Source organism: Rhineura floridana, chromosome 1 (assembly GCF_030035675.1).
Source record: "Rhineura floridana isolate rRhiFlo1 chromosome 1, rRhiFlo1.hap2, whole genome shotgun sequence".
Classification (NCBI taxonomy): domain Eukaryota; kingdom Metazoa; phylum Chordata; class Lepidosauria; order Squamata; family Rhineuridae; genus Rhineura; species Rhineura floridana.
The window spans coordinates 106,775,848-106,791,936 of record NC_084480.1 but is presented as its reverse complement, the minus strand read 5'-3'; the positions used below and the strand labels follow the sequence as shown (position 1 = coordinate 106,791,936).

At 40.9% G+C, this 16,089-nt stretch overlaps 1 protein-coding gene across 6 annotated transcripts in view; it reads left to right on the top strand.

Moving 5' to 3' along the window:
* Positions 1 to 16,089, top strand: part of PIP5K1B (phosphatidylinositol-4-phosphate 5-kinase type 1 beta) — a 151,806-nt gene that overhangs the window by 69,521 nt on the left and 66,196 nt on the right. For 5 of the 6 annotated variants that reach the window (XM_061628705.1, XM_061628694.1, XM_061628665.1 and 2 more), the window contains 3 exons: positions 2,615 to 2,732; positions 7,746 to 7,898; positions 9,087 to 9,386. In XM_061628705.1, coding sequence (XP_061484689.1) covers positions 2,615 to 2,732; positions 7,746 to 7,898; positions 9,087 to 9,386 — 571 coding nt within the window. The remainder of the gene's footprint in view (positions 1 to 2,614; positions 2,733 to 7,745; positions 7,899 to 9,086; positions 9,387 to 16,089) is intronic. The other variant, XM_061628715.1, reaches the window with a different exon arrangement.

Genomic DNA, 16,089 nt, shown 5'->3' with positions numbered 1-16,089 from the left:
TTTTATAGCCAGTTATTTTGGAAAGATGGATACAGTGTATAGAGTGGATGAATAGCTTCCCACAGGCCAAAGCATATCTTTTTTTTCTGTAGGATTCAGTATCTAGACCTTACATCAAGGAGAGGCAACCTGAGGGCCACATTCCTTTTTGGGCAACCTTCTGTGATGTGCCAGTGATGGGTGGGGCCAGAGGAAAAAGTTGATGGAGCAACAGATGTAAATTTTATCTTTGTAAGGTAGGGTAGTTTCCGCACACACTCTCTCTATCTTCCATTCAAGCAAACAAGAGGCATTATCAAAGTTCTAGGACACATTCCAGCCAGGCAAAAACATAAAGGAAGGGGACAAAGCAGGGATGTGGCTTGGGAGGGGTGGTGTGGAAGAGTCCCTAGGGCCAGATAGAGAGGCTTCGAGGACTGCATTAGGCCCGTAGGCCTAAGTTGCTCAGCCTCGCTTTACAGTGTACATAGAGTAATAATTCCACTGTCAATAAATCTAGGGAGTCAACCCAGTATTATATATTAAACAAGATGAATATGTAATTTTTGTTGCCTAATTATACCAAAGAAATCAAAAGCATAACATAAAATGAAATCAAAAATAGTATTACCTCTTGCTGTAAGAAACAGAGACAAGGCATGGTTTTGCAGAATTTGCATTTCCTCCTGTTGCACATTTATAACTTTTCTGTAGCAGCATCAGTAAAGGCTAAAACAGCCTTTGCCAACCTGGTGCTCTCCAGGTGTTTTGGACTGCAATTCCCATCAGCCCTAGTCAGCGTGGCCATTGATGGGATTTGTAGTCCAGAGGGCACCAGGCTGGTGAAGGCTGGACTAAAATCTGAGAAGAAAAAAATATAATAAAAGCCTATGTTGGGACAGAATGTTTGGGATGGAGTAACACTGGTAATTGCTGAGGGATCTGAACTTCAGAAGCCTTATACAAATTTTATTGTGTAACAGATTCCCTCCCCCCAGTCTGTTCTCTAACTTTTTTCTTTTGTCCAGAACTGCAAGTTTCTCCTCTCCCCCCCCCCCGCTAAATTTTATCAGTACCTACAAGTGCTTTGGAAGGGCTTCCCTTATTACAGTACTGCTCTTCTTCAGCTCTGGTGGCATTGGGTGTGAGCCAGCTATTGCCTTTCTTTGTTCAATATGCTGCATGCTCTGGCAGAGAGATCCTCAAATTCATGTTTGGTCTAACTGTGCTGCATTATAGTTGATTCTTTTGCTTTCTGGAGGATTGGCTGTGTTATACTGATTTGTGTTGTTGCCTAATTGTTTAGGAACACTAGAAGTGATGTAATATTAGACTATGTACAAAGTTGGTAAAAAAGCATCCACATTTTCAAGTTATGAAATTGTTATTTATATGGATTTTTTTTAGCTGCCCCTGAAGAAAAGCTTTACACCTGAAATGCACTGGACTCTTTTTTCAGTTAATTCTTTTCTAGCACCAACTGAGGTTCTCTTTTCTCTCCCCACTCCCTTGCCTACTCTATACATTTGGTAACCTCTATAAAAAGACAGCGTAACTCCACCCCCACCCTGGCCCTGCTGACACAATAGCTGTTTATCCTCTCAGACAAATGTGGGCTGCTTTAATGATATATCATCTATATTCAAGAGGGCCACAAAAAAAAAATCTAGTACTTCCCAGCATGAAAAAATCACTTTGCATTTTTTAAAGTAGTTAAAAAGAATCAGCCAAGTTAGAGCCTAGTTAGAATAGGAGCCTAGTTAGCTTGGGGCATAGTTGCTTTCCTTTAATTATTTTCAGGACAATATTCAGATGTGCATGAATACTTTCATTCAGCTTAACTGTCTAGCAATCATACTACTCAAATGGCACACAGAGACTTTCAGGTGCAGTTATGTAAAGAATGTAGCCATTTACTTTGTTATGGTAAATCCACTGGGTTACCTTCTTTTACTTGTTTACCCACAAGGCTGTTTTCCCCAGACCATGCCCTCCTGCCCCACACCTGACATCATATTTGACATCAACTGTAAGGCAGGTAAGGATGTGGCTATAAAGGAACAGTTGGGAGTTAGACAGTTCCCAGTTGTTCCTCTGCAAGTGGGGCTTGCTGACAATGTCAATTAGATGGTCTTCGCTGACCATGAGCCCCAGTGGAATCGACTGCACTGTTTCTGGCTAGGGCAGGGCTTGCTTTGTCTGTTTTTGGGCACATTTTGGATTCAAACCACACCTGCAAATGGTCTTCAAAGGGGCTTGGAATAACTGCCAGTCAGCAGCTACAGGGAGCCCCTCTGAACTTTGACAGGTGGGGCATCCCCTCCCACCTGTCAAAATTGGCCCATAGGGTGGGATGGAGGAATTAAAGATCCAGCCTGCTGGCTGGATTCACTTGTCCATCTCTGTCTTAAGCAGGTGGATGTAGTTGAATGGCAGAGTCTCTTTTAAGAAGTGCAGAGAAAAGGATATTAGACTAGAATTGTCTGAGAATGTAATGAAACTTCATATTTTGTTGATGTGACAACTGTTCAGTCTTTCATTTGGAGTGGGGAGTTTGGAAAAAGTTCATATTTATAATAAGATTTTGTTTTTAATGTATTTGTGTAATACTTCTAAGTTTCTCTTTTCAATTCAGTGGAGGGAGCAATCTGACCCCTGCTCATCATTATCCAGACTTCAGATTTAAGACATATGCTCCTTTAGCCTTCCGCTACTTCAGAGAACTTTTTGGTATTAAACCTGGTGACTACTTGGTAAGAATTTACATTTTTTTCACACAAATGGTGGTGGAATAACTGTTTCTGTTTCTGCTTGATTTACACACAAAGAGCTAGAGCAGTACTTTTTTGGTGGGCGAGGGGGGACAGACTGAGAAGAATTCCCTGGTGATTGTGGCAATTGAGAGGTCTGGAGGATTAAATTTACTAGTTCCAGATTAGGACCGAGAGGACTTTGTCTAGTGGAGAATGTGTGTGTGTGTGTGTGCAGACATGAAATCTTTCTACCTTGTGTATAAATTTAGTTCTTTGCCATGCATTTAATTTTTCAGATTTTAATTAGTTGCCCTAAAACCTGATGCATTAATTGATAGCCCATCAACTAAAGTATTGCTGCTGCTTGTGTGATTATTTCTCCTAGAATACTGTAATTGAAATGAAATACTCCTGTGGATAGTGCTGATTCAATTGTAGTTGAGAGACCTCCATCTACTAATTGCCCTGAAATTGTCTAAGAAAGTATATAAATATTTGCTTCCATATGTTGTACTCTTGAACTAAACACACACACTCTTAGTATCAGCACAATCGTGTTTTTATGCATAGTTTTTTGGTTTTTCAATTTTTTCAGTAGCAATACACATAGCAAGCATGAACAATAAAAGGGGGGGCAGAGTAGCCAAACATGTCAAGTCATAATATCATTAAGAAAATCAGACAAGTTTTTAAAACGGGGGGGGGGAGAAGAAAAAAAGGAATAAAATAAATAAATCGGGGGGGTCAGATGGGGCAGGGGGCAGGGCTGGCATCAGGCATGACTGGGCTCTTGCCCACCAGCCTGCCCCAAGCCCGTGGTACTGTAGCCCAAACTCCACGTACCGGCGGCATGGGGCTAATAAGTCCACCCGTGCGCCGTAGTTATCTATCATGTTGTGTAAATGACGTATGTGGTAGCACACATGCCTGCCATCAACCAAGATGGGGGGGGCATCAGTCCCTTACAGAAGCCCCTGCCACTGTCTTAGGTGATGGTAGGCATGCACTAACAGCATTCACACTGATGGGAAAGGTAGATGGGGCATGCTTGTGGGCTTATTGAAGTCTGCACTGTCTCTATTGGGGGAGGATGCTGGGACCTCCCTCTCAGTGATTCGCAGCAGGGTTGGGTTGCAGGACCTGATGCTGCTGTGGATCATGAGAAGGAGCACCACCTTCTCACCCTAAGCAGGGCCCCTTCAGGGCCCCTTTGAGCCATAGGGTTCCACATTAGGGTTCCAGTCTGGTACCAGCACTGGAAAGGGAAGGGATGGGAGGAAGGCTCCGGAAGAGCCTGCATGGCATTCCAATCATGCATATAACTCCAAGTAGGAGTCCCAGATCTCAGAGTATTTATGTTGTTTGTGCCTACAAGTAGTATTAGCTGTTTCATATGCTGGCAGGGAAGAAATGTCATATGTTCAGTGAGTAATCAGGGGAGCTGTGCGATCCTTCCAGTGTTGTAATACCAGCCACTTGGCCACTAATGAAACTAGCAGGGTCCAGCTATGGTGTCCCTCTTTGTCAAATTCCACGACATTGGAATATAATGAAGGATAGCATGAACATCTGAAAATTTTAGAGACATTCCTAGGACCAGGTCAAAGCTGGGCCACTACAAGGCAAGACCAGATCATATGTTGCAGTGCTGCCCCCACCTCACCACAATGGCAACACGCATCAGTAGATGTTATATGCTTCTGACAGAAGCGATGAGGGGGGGGAGTAAACCTGAAAAACAAGTTTGTGCTGGATAAGACATAGCCTAAGGTCCAGGGAGCAGAACTTTACAGTGGTCAGTATTGATTGCCATTGTCTCAAATGTATGAGGTGCTCCAATTCTCTGTTCCAGTCCTTCATAAGGGCACCCGTATCAAACTTCCAAGCACTCAGCAAAGTTTTATAAAAGCAAATTGTGGGTTTCAGAAATTGCACTGATGCTATCAGATCCTGCAACAAATCTGGAGCAGTTTTCAGGAGCAGTCAAGGCTGCTGGGCCATAGGTTAAGACCAGAGGGTGCTGCAACTCTGCTGAAGATGGCAGCCTAAACTGATCTTTTAGGAGGGAAAAGGCACGAAGTCCCCATCTTTGCTTATCAGCTGATGCAGGGTAGAGAGGGGCCCCCGAGCCACCCAACTCTTCCACAACACCATCTTCACCCCAATTTTAATATAGGGGTTACACCATAAAGTAAGTTTCTCATGTAAGTACTTCACAGCCAACTGTCTCCAAACTTCCCTAACAGCCACAATTGATGGTGGAGCGTGAACCCCCCCAAATACGTTTCGAACCCAGTGTGCTCCAGCAAGACAATAGTTAAAATCTCTTGGGATTTTGCAGACGCATTCATTCAGTGATGGGGGGGAAGCAGCAGTATGCTTTTACATGCAAATCAGCTGTAGCAGATAATCAAACCGTTGTGCAGAGAAAGGACTGCCGGCTGCAAGGTAATTCATATCGGACTGCATGCGTAGCCATATTAAGATCCCTGTGTGGCAGCCTGTTCTGAAAAGCAACAGCATATGTGTTACATTGTACTGTACTTGTGGGCAAATGATCTCTTCCTTTTTCCTTGAATATGACACTGCAAAAGCAAGTTATTGTTTTGTAAGTCTCTCAGTGTTAAGGTGAAAAAGTTGGTGAGACATTTGTTTAATATTATTTTGGCTTCTGCTGGCATAGAGTCTAGATTTTATCTTTTTCCAGTATTGATATTTTTATACTCACTTTTAATATGAATCCAGAGAAATGTTTGTGTAATAGGGCTGGCAGATATTGACTTCCCACGCTTTGCTTCCCCCTGGCAGCCCCTCAAAAAGACTCCCTCCAAAAGTTGGCAAACCCTGCTGAACAGGATGGGCTATGACACTGAGGGCTGGGAGGGAATGTAGTGGGGAGGAGGATCTCTCAACACCTGGTGGAAGCACTTTCTGCAAGTGGAGCACCAACAGGCCAGGATGGTTTACCATGGCTTGAAGTTGAGTTAATATCCTGGTTTGTTCTGAAGCTAGCAGCCATAGTATTCCAGTTCAGGCTAAGTGGGAAGCTATGGTAAATTAGAGACTTCCTGGTTTGATTGCTTGCATGATGACGGAAGAAGTAAAAGGCTGCATGCATTGACAAAAGGCTCACACATTTCTCAGGTTAAAAAGCTTTTATTCTTTATGAAGTGTGAAGAGGAGGAAATGGGAAATATTCTGTCTGCATTGATACAGCACAGCAGAGCTTCAGCTTTGCTTCCCTCTTCAGTTTCCTGCCAAAAGGGACACAACAGGGAAAACGCAGCTGGAATTGGAGAGATGTTCTAGGCAAGACCTACATATGGGTTTTGAGGTGATAATTTTGAGGCATGATAAGGGTTCAGATGAGTGCATATAAAGCATCCTACATAATCCATTATTGAATCCAAAGTTATACAAAATTCAGTACTAAGTCTGCATTTACCGGCAAGTGGAGAACTGGGAGCCTGATCCATAGCCATGTCTCTTCCTTAAGGGGCAAAAGGCATCGTACTGACTTCCCTAGAATCACAGACCCTGGCATACCTGCGCCCCTGTCACCCTGATTGTTCCCTCAATGTTACTGTGACTGGGAGGAGGTTTTCCAAAGCAGTGTTTCATAAATATGTCAGTTGCGTTTTTAATTTATTTGATGTTATATATATCAGTATAGAATTTCCTGCAAGGAACAGATTTCCATGTGTGAAATGATCCTCTGCCATGCAGCTCTATTTCTAAGAGGTGAAAAAAATCTAGGATAAAGAAACCATAGTATCAGTCCTAAAATGACTATACCTTAAATCAGCCTTTCCCAACCAGTGTGCCTCCAGATGTTTTTGGACCACAACTCCCATCTTCCTGACCATTGGCAATGCTGGCTGAGGGGAGTTGTGGTCCAACAACATCTGGAGGCACACTGGTTGGGAAAGGTTGCCTTAAATAGCTACCTTTTCATGGCACTCTGATTGAGCACTAGAAAAATGTTAGTTTTCATATTTAAGAACGCCATCCACTTCAAATAAAAGAAAACTGCTAGTATTTAGTAAGTGTGGAGTTCTGAATAGCCATCTAGAAGCTTCCGACCTAATGGGAAAATGATTTTTATTACATGTTGACCTAGATTCCTTTGTAACACTTCTAACTTAGTAAAACACTTGGTAGCCTGGGATGTCAAAATATAAATACTACTATTTGTACTAATGGTCTATGTACACTAATATATTCTGAGAACATATTTACTGAAGTTGTCACACCTCAGACTTTTTCACTGACTTCATTTCTACTGCAGTATATCCATTATTTTCTTTGAAGAAACAGCTAACGAGAAATTAGGTCTAATTTGCTGAGGCACTAGGATCTATTTTTTTCTGGGGTTTCCATAGGAGTAGTGGGAGAATGGTGTGTACATACACACACACACACACACACACACACACGCATGCATGCACACAGAGAAGTGAATCTTTCTTCTTAAGAATAATATATTTTATAGAATAACTTACAATAATAACATATTGCCTGCAGGGTCCAATTAAAATATTCTTACTTAAATTCCAGTTCTTCACTTTTTGTGTTAGACTCTTCAGGGCAGAGCTTCTCTGTGTGCTCACAATGGGCCCAATCTGCCAAGAATTTATTCTGTGCACATTCTATTGCAAAGAAGGGGAATTATGTAGGAAGATGGCTGTGCATTTGCATATCTTTCTTGTTTTTGCACAGGCATTCCTAAAGAAATGTGCCAAATAAGGAAGGCTTTTAAAGTAGCACCAATAAAGTCTTATGAAGTACTTGGATTCCAGCTCTGGCAATGAAAGCCACCATAAAATGGGGAAGAACCTGCTTGTGTTTCATCAATTCTCTACTAGTGTTAGCTTTCCAAAGTAACTGAGTATTGTGGAATGTTTAAACACCAGGGTTCATAAAGGTCTCCTTGATCACCTTTCATGATTAAAAAATAAAGTTTATATTTCTGTTACCCACAGTGGCATTAAATTTATCTTTTTCTATATTTAGTATTCAATTTGCAATGAACCTCTAATAGAACTATCCAATCCTGGTGCCAGTGGATCCTTGTTCTTTGTCACTAGTGATGATGAGTTCATAATCAAAACAGTTCAACACAAAGAAGCAGAGTTCCTTCAGAAGCTGTTGCCTGGCTACTATATGGTAAATAAATTCAAATTCCAGACTCTTCCTGTTTGGCTTTTCTTTTTGAGAGGTTGTGTGATGATGGGTGTGTGTGTGTATGTGCGTGCATGTGAATTTTTACTTAGCTTTTTGAGTTATTTCAACACTTGTCCATATCCATGTGAAATTTTAAATACTGCTTACTTGTGCCCCTGTACATACATGATAACTTTTTAAAATTCAAGGTTAATAAGTCGTAATCGATTTTAAGGCACCTAACACACACACAGATGAACACCCTTAACCATAATAGTTGGTATAACTGCCCATGATACTGATAAATCTCCTATGCAACATCACATTTTGTGGCATTGTACTTGTACTGAGTGTTTCTGCGAGCACACAAGTGATGTGTAGTTTTTATTTCAGAACTTGTCTGTTTTCGTCTTCCTGGTTGTCCAGTATTTGAGCAATGGGCTCTACTTTTGCCACACACAAAAAGAAAAGAAAAAAAGCTTGCTGGGTTTATGCTGATATAATGTTCCTGATCTGTTAACTAGAGTTAAGAGATCAGAAGACTGTGTAATCTCAGGAAGCTTCTCTGCTCTCCACCAAAATTTCCTCCCTGGCTGCCTTAACTGCAGTTAAGCATAGCATCTAGAGTGACATTAAGCTCCTTTATTAATTAGATTTCCTTTTATTCAAAATAGTTGGAAACTGGTTCTGATTAATGTTCACTATGGTTAATGTCAGTGCCTGTATAACATTTAACCATAGTTAAGACTGGTGCGGGGGGATTTCATATCTGAGCATAGAATGATTGGGAATGGGCGACAGGATTGCATAATCTCTTAACGGTTTTAAAATAATGTTAGCCCAATCCTAAACATGTTTGCTCAGTAGTAAGTCCCACTGATTTCAGTGGGGCTTAATCCCAACTAAATGAGCATATTACTGCAGCATAAGAGCACTGTGTATCACCAGTCCTAGGAGTTGAGCTCATCTGATTTTAAGAGCCGAACAATTTGTTAAAGTTTAACATGTTTTGAATAGAATAACACAACATTTTAAGAATAATAAAACATTTTAAGGTATATTCCTTTAAAAATGTCTGCCTAGATTGCTTAGGATAGAACAGATTTCTTTGTCTATATTAAGGTGCATGTAGAAATCTTATCTTAAATGTCCTACAAGTGTTCATTTATATATATTTTTTGTTTTTTTAAGAATCTCAACCAGAATCCAAGGACACTGTTACCAAAATTTTATGGATTGTATTGTGTTCAGTCGGGAGGTATTAATATCAGGATAATTGTGATGAACAATATTCTACCTCGAGCACTGAAAATGCATTTCACCTATGACTTGAAAGGCTCCACATATAAAAGGAGGGCATCCAGGAAAGAGCGAGAGAAGTCTAACCCCACCTTTAAAGACTTGGATTTTCTGCAAGATATGCATGAAGGTTTATATTTTGACTCAGAAACTTACACTGCACTGATGAAAACACTACAGAGGGATTGTCGAGTAAGTGAGATCTTTTGATAGCCGTAACTGTTGTCAGATCATAGTCCTACTGTTTGCATGGCACTGGATAAACTCAGCAGAAAAGAAATGGGCTCTTGTCCACAAAAAGTTATCTTTGTACAGTTTTGTTATATCATGGTTGTGTTTTTGATTATCATCTTTCCTTTCTAATAGTACTTAATCATTTTCCCTTTTCATGGGATTTTCCTTCTTTTCTCAAATGTGTTGGGAACTCTCCAGATTGTGTGTTGGGCCCTTTGTTTATTATTCTTTGCCTTCATCCATTAGGCTCTCTCAGGCTGCAGTTCTGTACACAGTTACACAGGGGTAAGTCCTCTTAAACTCACTAGGACCTACTTCTGAGTAAACATGCATAGGATAGCACTTTATTCAGCATTCAGTATGAATTATCATGTCTATGTTGATGATATTCAGTTACTCTTTTCTATCTCCAGCTTACCTTATTTGATTAATCTTTCATCTTGTCATCTTGCTATTATTTCCATGTGGCTAGCTTATTCTTTTGAGGCTAAAACTTTCAGATATGACAGGGGTTGTCAACCTGGTGCCCATGGGTGCCTCCAAAGGCCTTCAGTGGTGCCACCACCAGGTGTTCCACACACTGAGCTTTCACTTTTTTAAAAGAAAGTATCTAGCTTTCCTAGAATGTTATGGAGCAAAATGTGCAGGTACCCTTCTGAGCAATTTCTGTGAAATGAGCCAGCCTGGCCGCTTCCTCCTGTCAGTGTTTTAGCCAATGAGTGAAGACAAAGCTGTGATTGATAAGTGAGGTGTTTGGACACCAGGCAATAGGAATCCGTGAGGTTCGAAAGAACTCCTGCTTTCTCCTCCCTTTTAGTGCCCTTTTCCTAGTTCTGTATTTTTTTTTCTGGTCCTTGGTATCTCCATAGTTTGCCCTTCCTTTTTTCCTAGGAACTAGGATGCATCTTTCCTATGGTGGGTTTGCCTGAGATAAGGCAGTGCCTAGAAATTATTTTCTGCAAATACTGCTGCACAATAGGTGTGGGTGAATGTTAAAGAATCCCCCTCACAGCAATAGGCAAATGTGAAAACTTTGCAAAGAGGCTTAGGCATGTCTCCCGCTTTGCAGGAGCTAAAGACTGTATAGTTAACTTATAGTACAGTGGATTACATGTCTACTCACAACTAAGTCTTTGTGTTTAGTGGGGCTTATTTCCAGGTACATAGTTACAAGAAAGCAACCTAGGCTTTGGTTAAGAGTTGGCATTGTGGAAAAACTTGGTTCTTGTACCTTAAACAGACTTAAGGAAGGCCAGTCCAACAGGTCAAACCTTTTCTAGTATGGAAATACAATTATAGGAAAAGCTTTACCTTGACTACTCTCTAATTTTGTGTCATTCCATGCCCCCATAGCAGCCATTTTGGGTTTAGCCCCACACCTCATGGCAGCCATTTTGTGACTAGTGCTCCCAGCACTCTCTCAGAATTTGAAATGTGCCCTCTGGTCCAAAAAGGTTGGTGACCCCCGAGATATTTTCTTGGTTTTTCTCCAGGCCCTTCTTTCCCCATCTACACTATTTTGTTTTGTTTTATCCATTGATGTGACTGTTTATTTCTTTTCTAGCTAAAGATCTTGGTGGTGTGTTTGGATTCTCAATTCATTCTCCACCCCCTCAGATTTCATCACTTGCGCTATTATTTTTAGTTGTCCAATTCAGTCTTTTCTTTTCCTTGCTGCTACCCATACATTGGTTAAATCTCTTGTTTTGTCCTGATTGGATTGTTGTAATGCTATTGTTGTAATGCTGTTGTAATGTTATGTTAAATCTCCTTGAAGTACTAGAATCCAGGCATTATTATACAGCCACAACAGTGGCTGTATACTATAGTCAGCATGGATTTTTCGCATTCTGCATTGTTAAATCGAAAATACCTCCCATGCCATTCCGATGCTTCCCATAAGCTCATTTCAAAACAAAACCTTACAAAACATATAGTCCTGAACTCAGAAACGCTTGCTTAACAACCCTCTAAATTTTCATGGCAGTACACAAAACAGTCAGAGAGAATCGAGAGTTTAAAGTGTAAAAAGAGAGAGAGAAAGTGTAGTTAATAAAGGGGGCTGAGAGAAGACTCCTATTCCCCTGAATGGTTTAACTGGCCAGAGTGCTTTAACAGTCAGCCACTCTGATTGAAGCTCTGTGAGGGGAACAGGGCCTCTCCTAGCAATTCTCAGCACCCTTCACTAACTACACTTCCAGGATTCTTTGGGAGAAGCCATGACTATCTAAAGGGAAATAAACATCTGATGTGGATGTGGCCAGGGACAGCTTTGGTTTAAATTTGGGTGGGAGGCTACATGTGCCTGCTGTAGAATAAAAAGATTGGGGAAACCCTGAAAAAGAATGATACCGCCCAGTGTCCACCCATCCAATCTTCTCCCCTCCCCCTCTTCTCCTTCTCCCTGCCCTCCTCCTCCTCCCTGCCCTCCTCCTCCCCTTCCTGCTCATCCCCCAGGTCAGTTTCACCTATCCTAAGCATGATTGCACAGGAGTAAATCCCACTGAACTCAATAAGCATGCAAATGATCAAATCTGCCCTTCCCTCCTATTCCCTCCCTCTTTCCCCTTTCCTCCCCCTTCCTTCATCCCTCCCTTCCCCATCCCTCCTCCCTCCCCCTCCCCCCCATGGTCAGTTTTACCTGTCCTAGGACTACAGCCTGGAACACCAGGATTCAAATCCCCACATAGCCATGAAACTCACTGGGTGACCTTGGGGCAGTCACTGCCTCTCAGCCTCCAATGGTAAACCACCTCTGAATACCGCTTACCATGAAAACCCTATACATAGGATCACCATTGATGGAGACTTTTTTCTCCATTGGGACCTTTTGCTGGGGGTCTTTAAAAAAAATTGAGGACACAGGCTTGAAGCAAAGAGGTAGGCCTTTATTATTTACAAGCATATGCAGGGTCAGCCTCCCAAAAACATCCAGGAGAGACTGCATTGAGGCACTGTGTGCAAGCTCTTTTATACAGTACAGTTACAGCATGTGACAGTAGGTAACCAATCTCACAAGTTCCTTCCCACATAACATCACAGTTCCTTCTCTCTACAATTGTTCCAAACCAATCAGAAAGCATTAGGTAATTCTACTCCTGATTCCAAGATCCTGTCCATCTTGTTAATATCACCATTGTCCTGCTGTCCACCTTGACTAATAAATTTTTAGGCCAGTACCATTGTGAATGTGCTTTCAAGCATCCCTGTACTTTCATTGTTCTCATTATTCTGATCAGCCACACTGACCCAGGTACACCTGGAGATATTTGAACAGGTTCCTTGAGTTAAGTTTGCCTCAACGTATGGTGTTTGGGAATGTATGAGCACCCCCAATTCTATTCCTTTGCCATAAGGGTTCTTATGTCCTCATACTCATCGCATTTCTAACTGTAAAATACTTAACTGTAGAGGAAAGGTTATAATTAAGGAGCTGGAAGTTCACTTAGTTAAGAAATACACTGGGAAATTCCAAATCCAGCTCCTGTTTCTCAGAGAAAATGGAAAAGGCAAGCTACCTTTACTCCCTTTTTACCATGAAAAACACACTTTCTAATGCTGAATTATAATATAACACACTGGATTATTTTAAAATCATTATAAAATCACACTGTTTGTCTCATATCTTCTAATATATGTTTCATACTTTTTCCCTTAGATGGAGTTCTTGCTCTACACAAGAAATCATTTCCCTGGATTAAAACCAATATTATATTAATCACTGCTTACCAGTTTAAATGCTTGCTTGAATTAGAACAATAGACTAATTAATATATGTCAGTCATGCACTGGCCAATTTGGCAAGAGCACAAGAGTTCAAACTAAGTTTACTTTGCTTGCTTTCTCTATAGATTTTAGGATTCTCTGTGAGCCTGTTCTCAACAGGCCTTCAGGCCTATGCTTAACTCCTTATGATCATAAAACATATACCTCCTTAATATCTATGATTATATATGTGTGGATATATTAGTCTTTATTGTTATTGTTTTTAGCCAATGGCCATTACAATAAAACATATTTATAAAATATTTGTAAAACCTTAGATTTCAATCCAATGGTATGTGAATAAAACCCTGGGCTTTCAAAAGCTAATAAAAGTAGTGATAGAGAAGATAAAATTTGTTTAGATTAGGAGTGTGCTCGACTACTCAAGTGGTCCCCCCTTTACTGTTGAGGCTAATGCGTTTCAGAAAGGCCATTCTGATCTTCATTGCGGCTAATGCGAACAGGGCTACCCTGTAAGTAACAAATTTATCTGTGTCAGCCAGCAGCCATCTGATCTTAAATTCGTCTTCCTGGCCTTCTAACAAAGTCTGAAAGGGGAAGATGAACTTGGCCCTTGGTGACTCGTATAGAGCGCAGTATAAGATGTAATGCTCCATACCTTCAATTTCCCCTGATCCACATATACACAGTCGGTCTTCTAATGGTTTTTTTGAATATCTGTCAGCCAGATATCCGGTGGGCAGCAATTGGAATCTGAGCTGTGTGAAAGCACTCCTTAAGGGGAAGAAGGTTAGCTCCTGCAAATAAGAGGCCCTTTTATGATCTAATTTAATTTTGCCATACCAAGAGGTGAATTTACAGTTTTTTAGATAGTCAAGGTCTATTTGAGCATCTTTATCATAGGCAAGATCCCTGATTGTACTTTCAGATTTATCCTGCGTTAATGTAGCTGGGGAGATTGAATAACTGAGCATCAGGCGTCTGCTGCATTGTACCCAGCCATCCCAGTTCTGTAGCTCCAAAAAACATGTTTTGGCTAAATGGTGTTCTGGCTTCATTGATAACTTTTTCCAATACAGTAAGATGGATTTGTGTATGCGTGCTTTAAGAGAGGGGAGCCCTACTTCACTCCTTAGTAATGCGCCAGGTGTGCTATGTGCTACAGACAAGAACAGGTGCAAGAACTTATTTTGGATTATATCCAGTTGGTTTCTACAATGCTCACCCCAAATTGCTGCTCCATACAAAAGGTGGGTCACGATCTTGGCTACGAAAACTTTTAGTGTTGGTTTTACTAATCGATGGCCCTCAGTATGGTAAAGTTTCTTTATAGGCCCTGTTAAGCAGGCAGCTGAAGGTGTACTTTCCTCTAAGTGGGTGCGCCACAAGGTGTTTTTGGAAAAGTGGAGCCCCAGGTATTTGAATGAGCGGCACTGTTCTATACTATGTCCATCCAGGGTCCATTTATGCTGCTTGTGCCTCTTAGCGAAGACAACTACTTTAGTCTTTTTATAGTTAATGGATAATCCTTCTATCTTACAATACCTTTCAAATTTAGTGAGCAATCTTAAGACCCTTCAAATTACCGCCCTATTAGTTTATTATCAGTAATAGGAAAACTTTATGCTTCTTTTTTGAAAATAAAACTGCAGTCCTGGATAGACACCCACAATATACTCGGAATGGAACAAGCAGGCTTTAGGAAGGGATCTTCAACCATAGACCATTGCCTCATTTTACATCATTTGGCAATGAAATACAGTAAATATCAGGGTACCGGCTGTTGGCTTGTGTGCGTTGTTGTGTGAAACAGCATACATTACGTTGGAGTTGAGTTGAGCAAGAAACGTCCTCAGAGCATGTTAAGAGTCTTTATTGCAAGACATTAAGGCCATAGGCTTAAGAGTAAATACATGTAGAGATTCTTCAGTCACCCCCCTTCTGGTACATCTCTCTCCATAGATAAAACACAAAAGACAGCCTCTCAGCTCAGAGGCATAATTCAGAAAAGAACAACAACTCACATAAACTCTGTTACAACTTTCCCAGCTGTTATCTCCCGTTACTATGACAACCTGTCTGACCTTCAAGTCTGCTTTCTCAGGCCAGACATGGCAGATAAGACTGCTTCTCAAAACACATGCTTGTAACTTTCCAGACCTGATGAAAACATCCTTAGGCAGTACGGCCTAATGCCAACATGTATGTAGCCTTCATTGACTTAAGAGCCGCTTTTGACTCTATACCCCATGACAAGCTATGGCATAAACTATCGTGTACATCTATTGATAAAAGATTACTATTCCTTATCCATAACCTGCACCAACATACGTCTATTCAAGTCTCCTGTACCAAGGACGGAGGCCTAACAAATCCTATTCCAACGTTTACAGGGGTGAGGCAAGGCTGTATTCTAGCCCCTCTTCTTTTTAATCTCTTTATAAACGATTTGAAATATCACTGCCTTTCTCAGGAGTTCCATATCCCTAAAATTGCTGACGCCCGTTGTCCCTTGCTCTTATATGCCGACGACGCTGTACTTTTATCCTTTTCTAAGATTGGCCTCAAACGCATGATAAGAGCCTTTATGTCCTATTGTGATGAGAACCAACTTACTATAAATTTGGACAAAACCAAAATTCTTGTCTTTTCCAAACGAAGAAATCTTCATGTTTGGAAAATCAATGGCTGTCAAATTGACCAAGTCACCCATTACAAATATTTAGGGATAACCTTTCATTCTTCTATGAGTTGGTCTACACACATTAAAGAGGCAATTCTGAAAGCAAAATACTCTGTTAAGAGTTTACTTCATTTTTTTTTACTACAAAGGAGGTTGTTTTGTCCCAGCACTTATTAAATTATTCAACTATAAGATCATACCTCAACTCTTATATGGAGTTCCACTCTGGATCCACTCTATGGATTATACAGT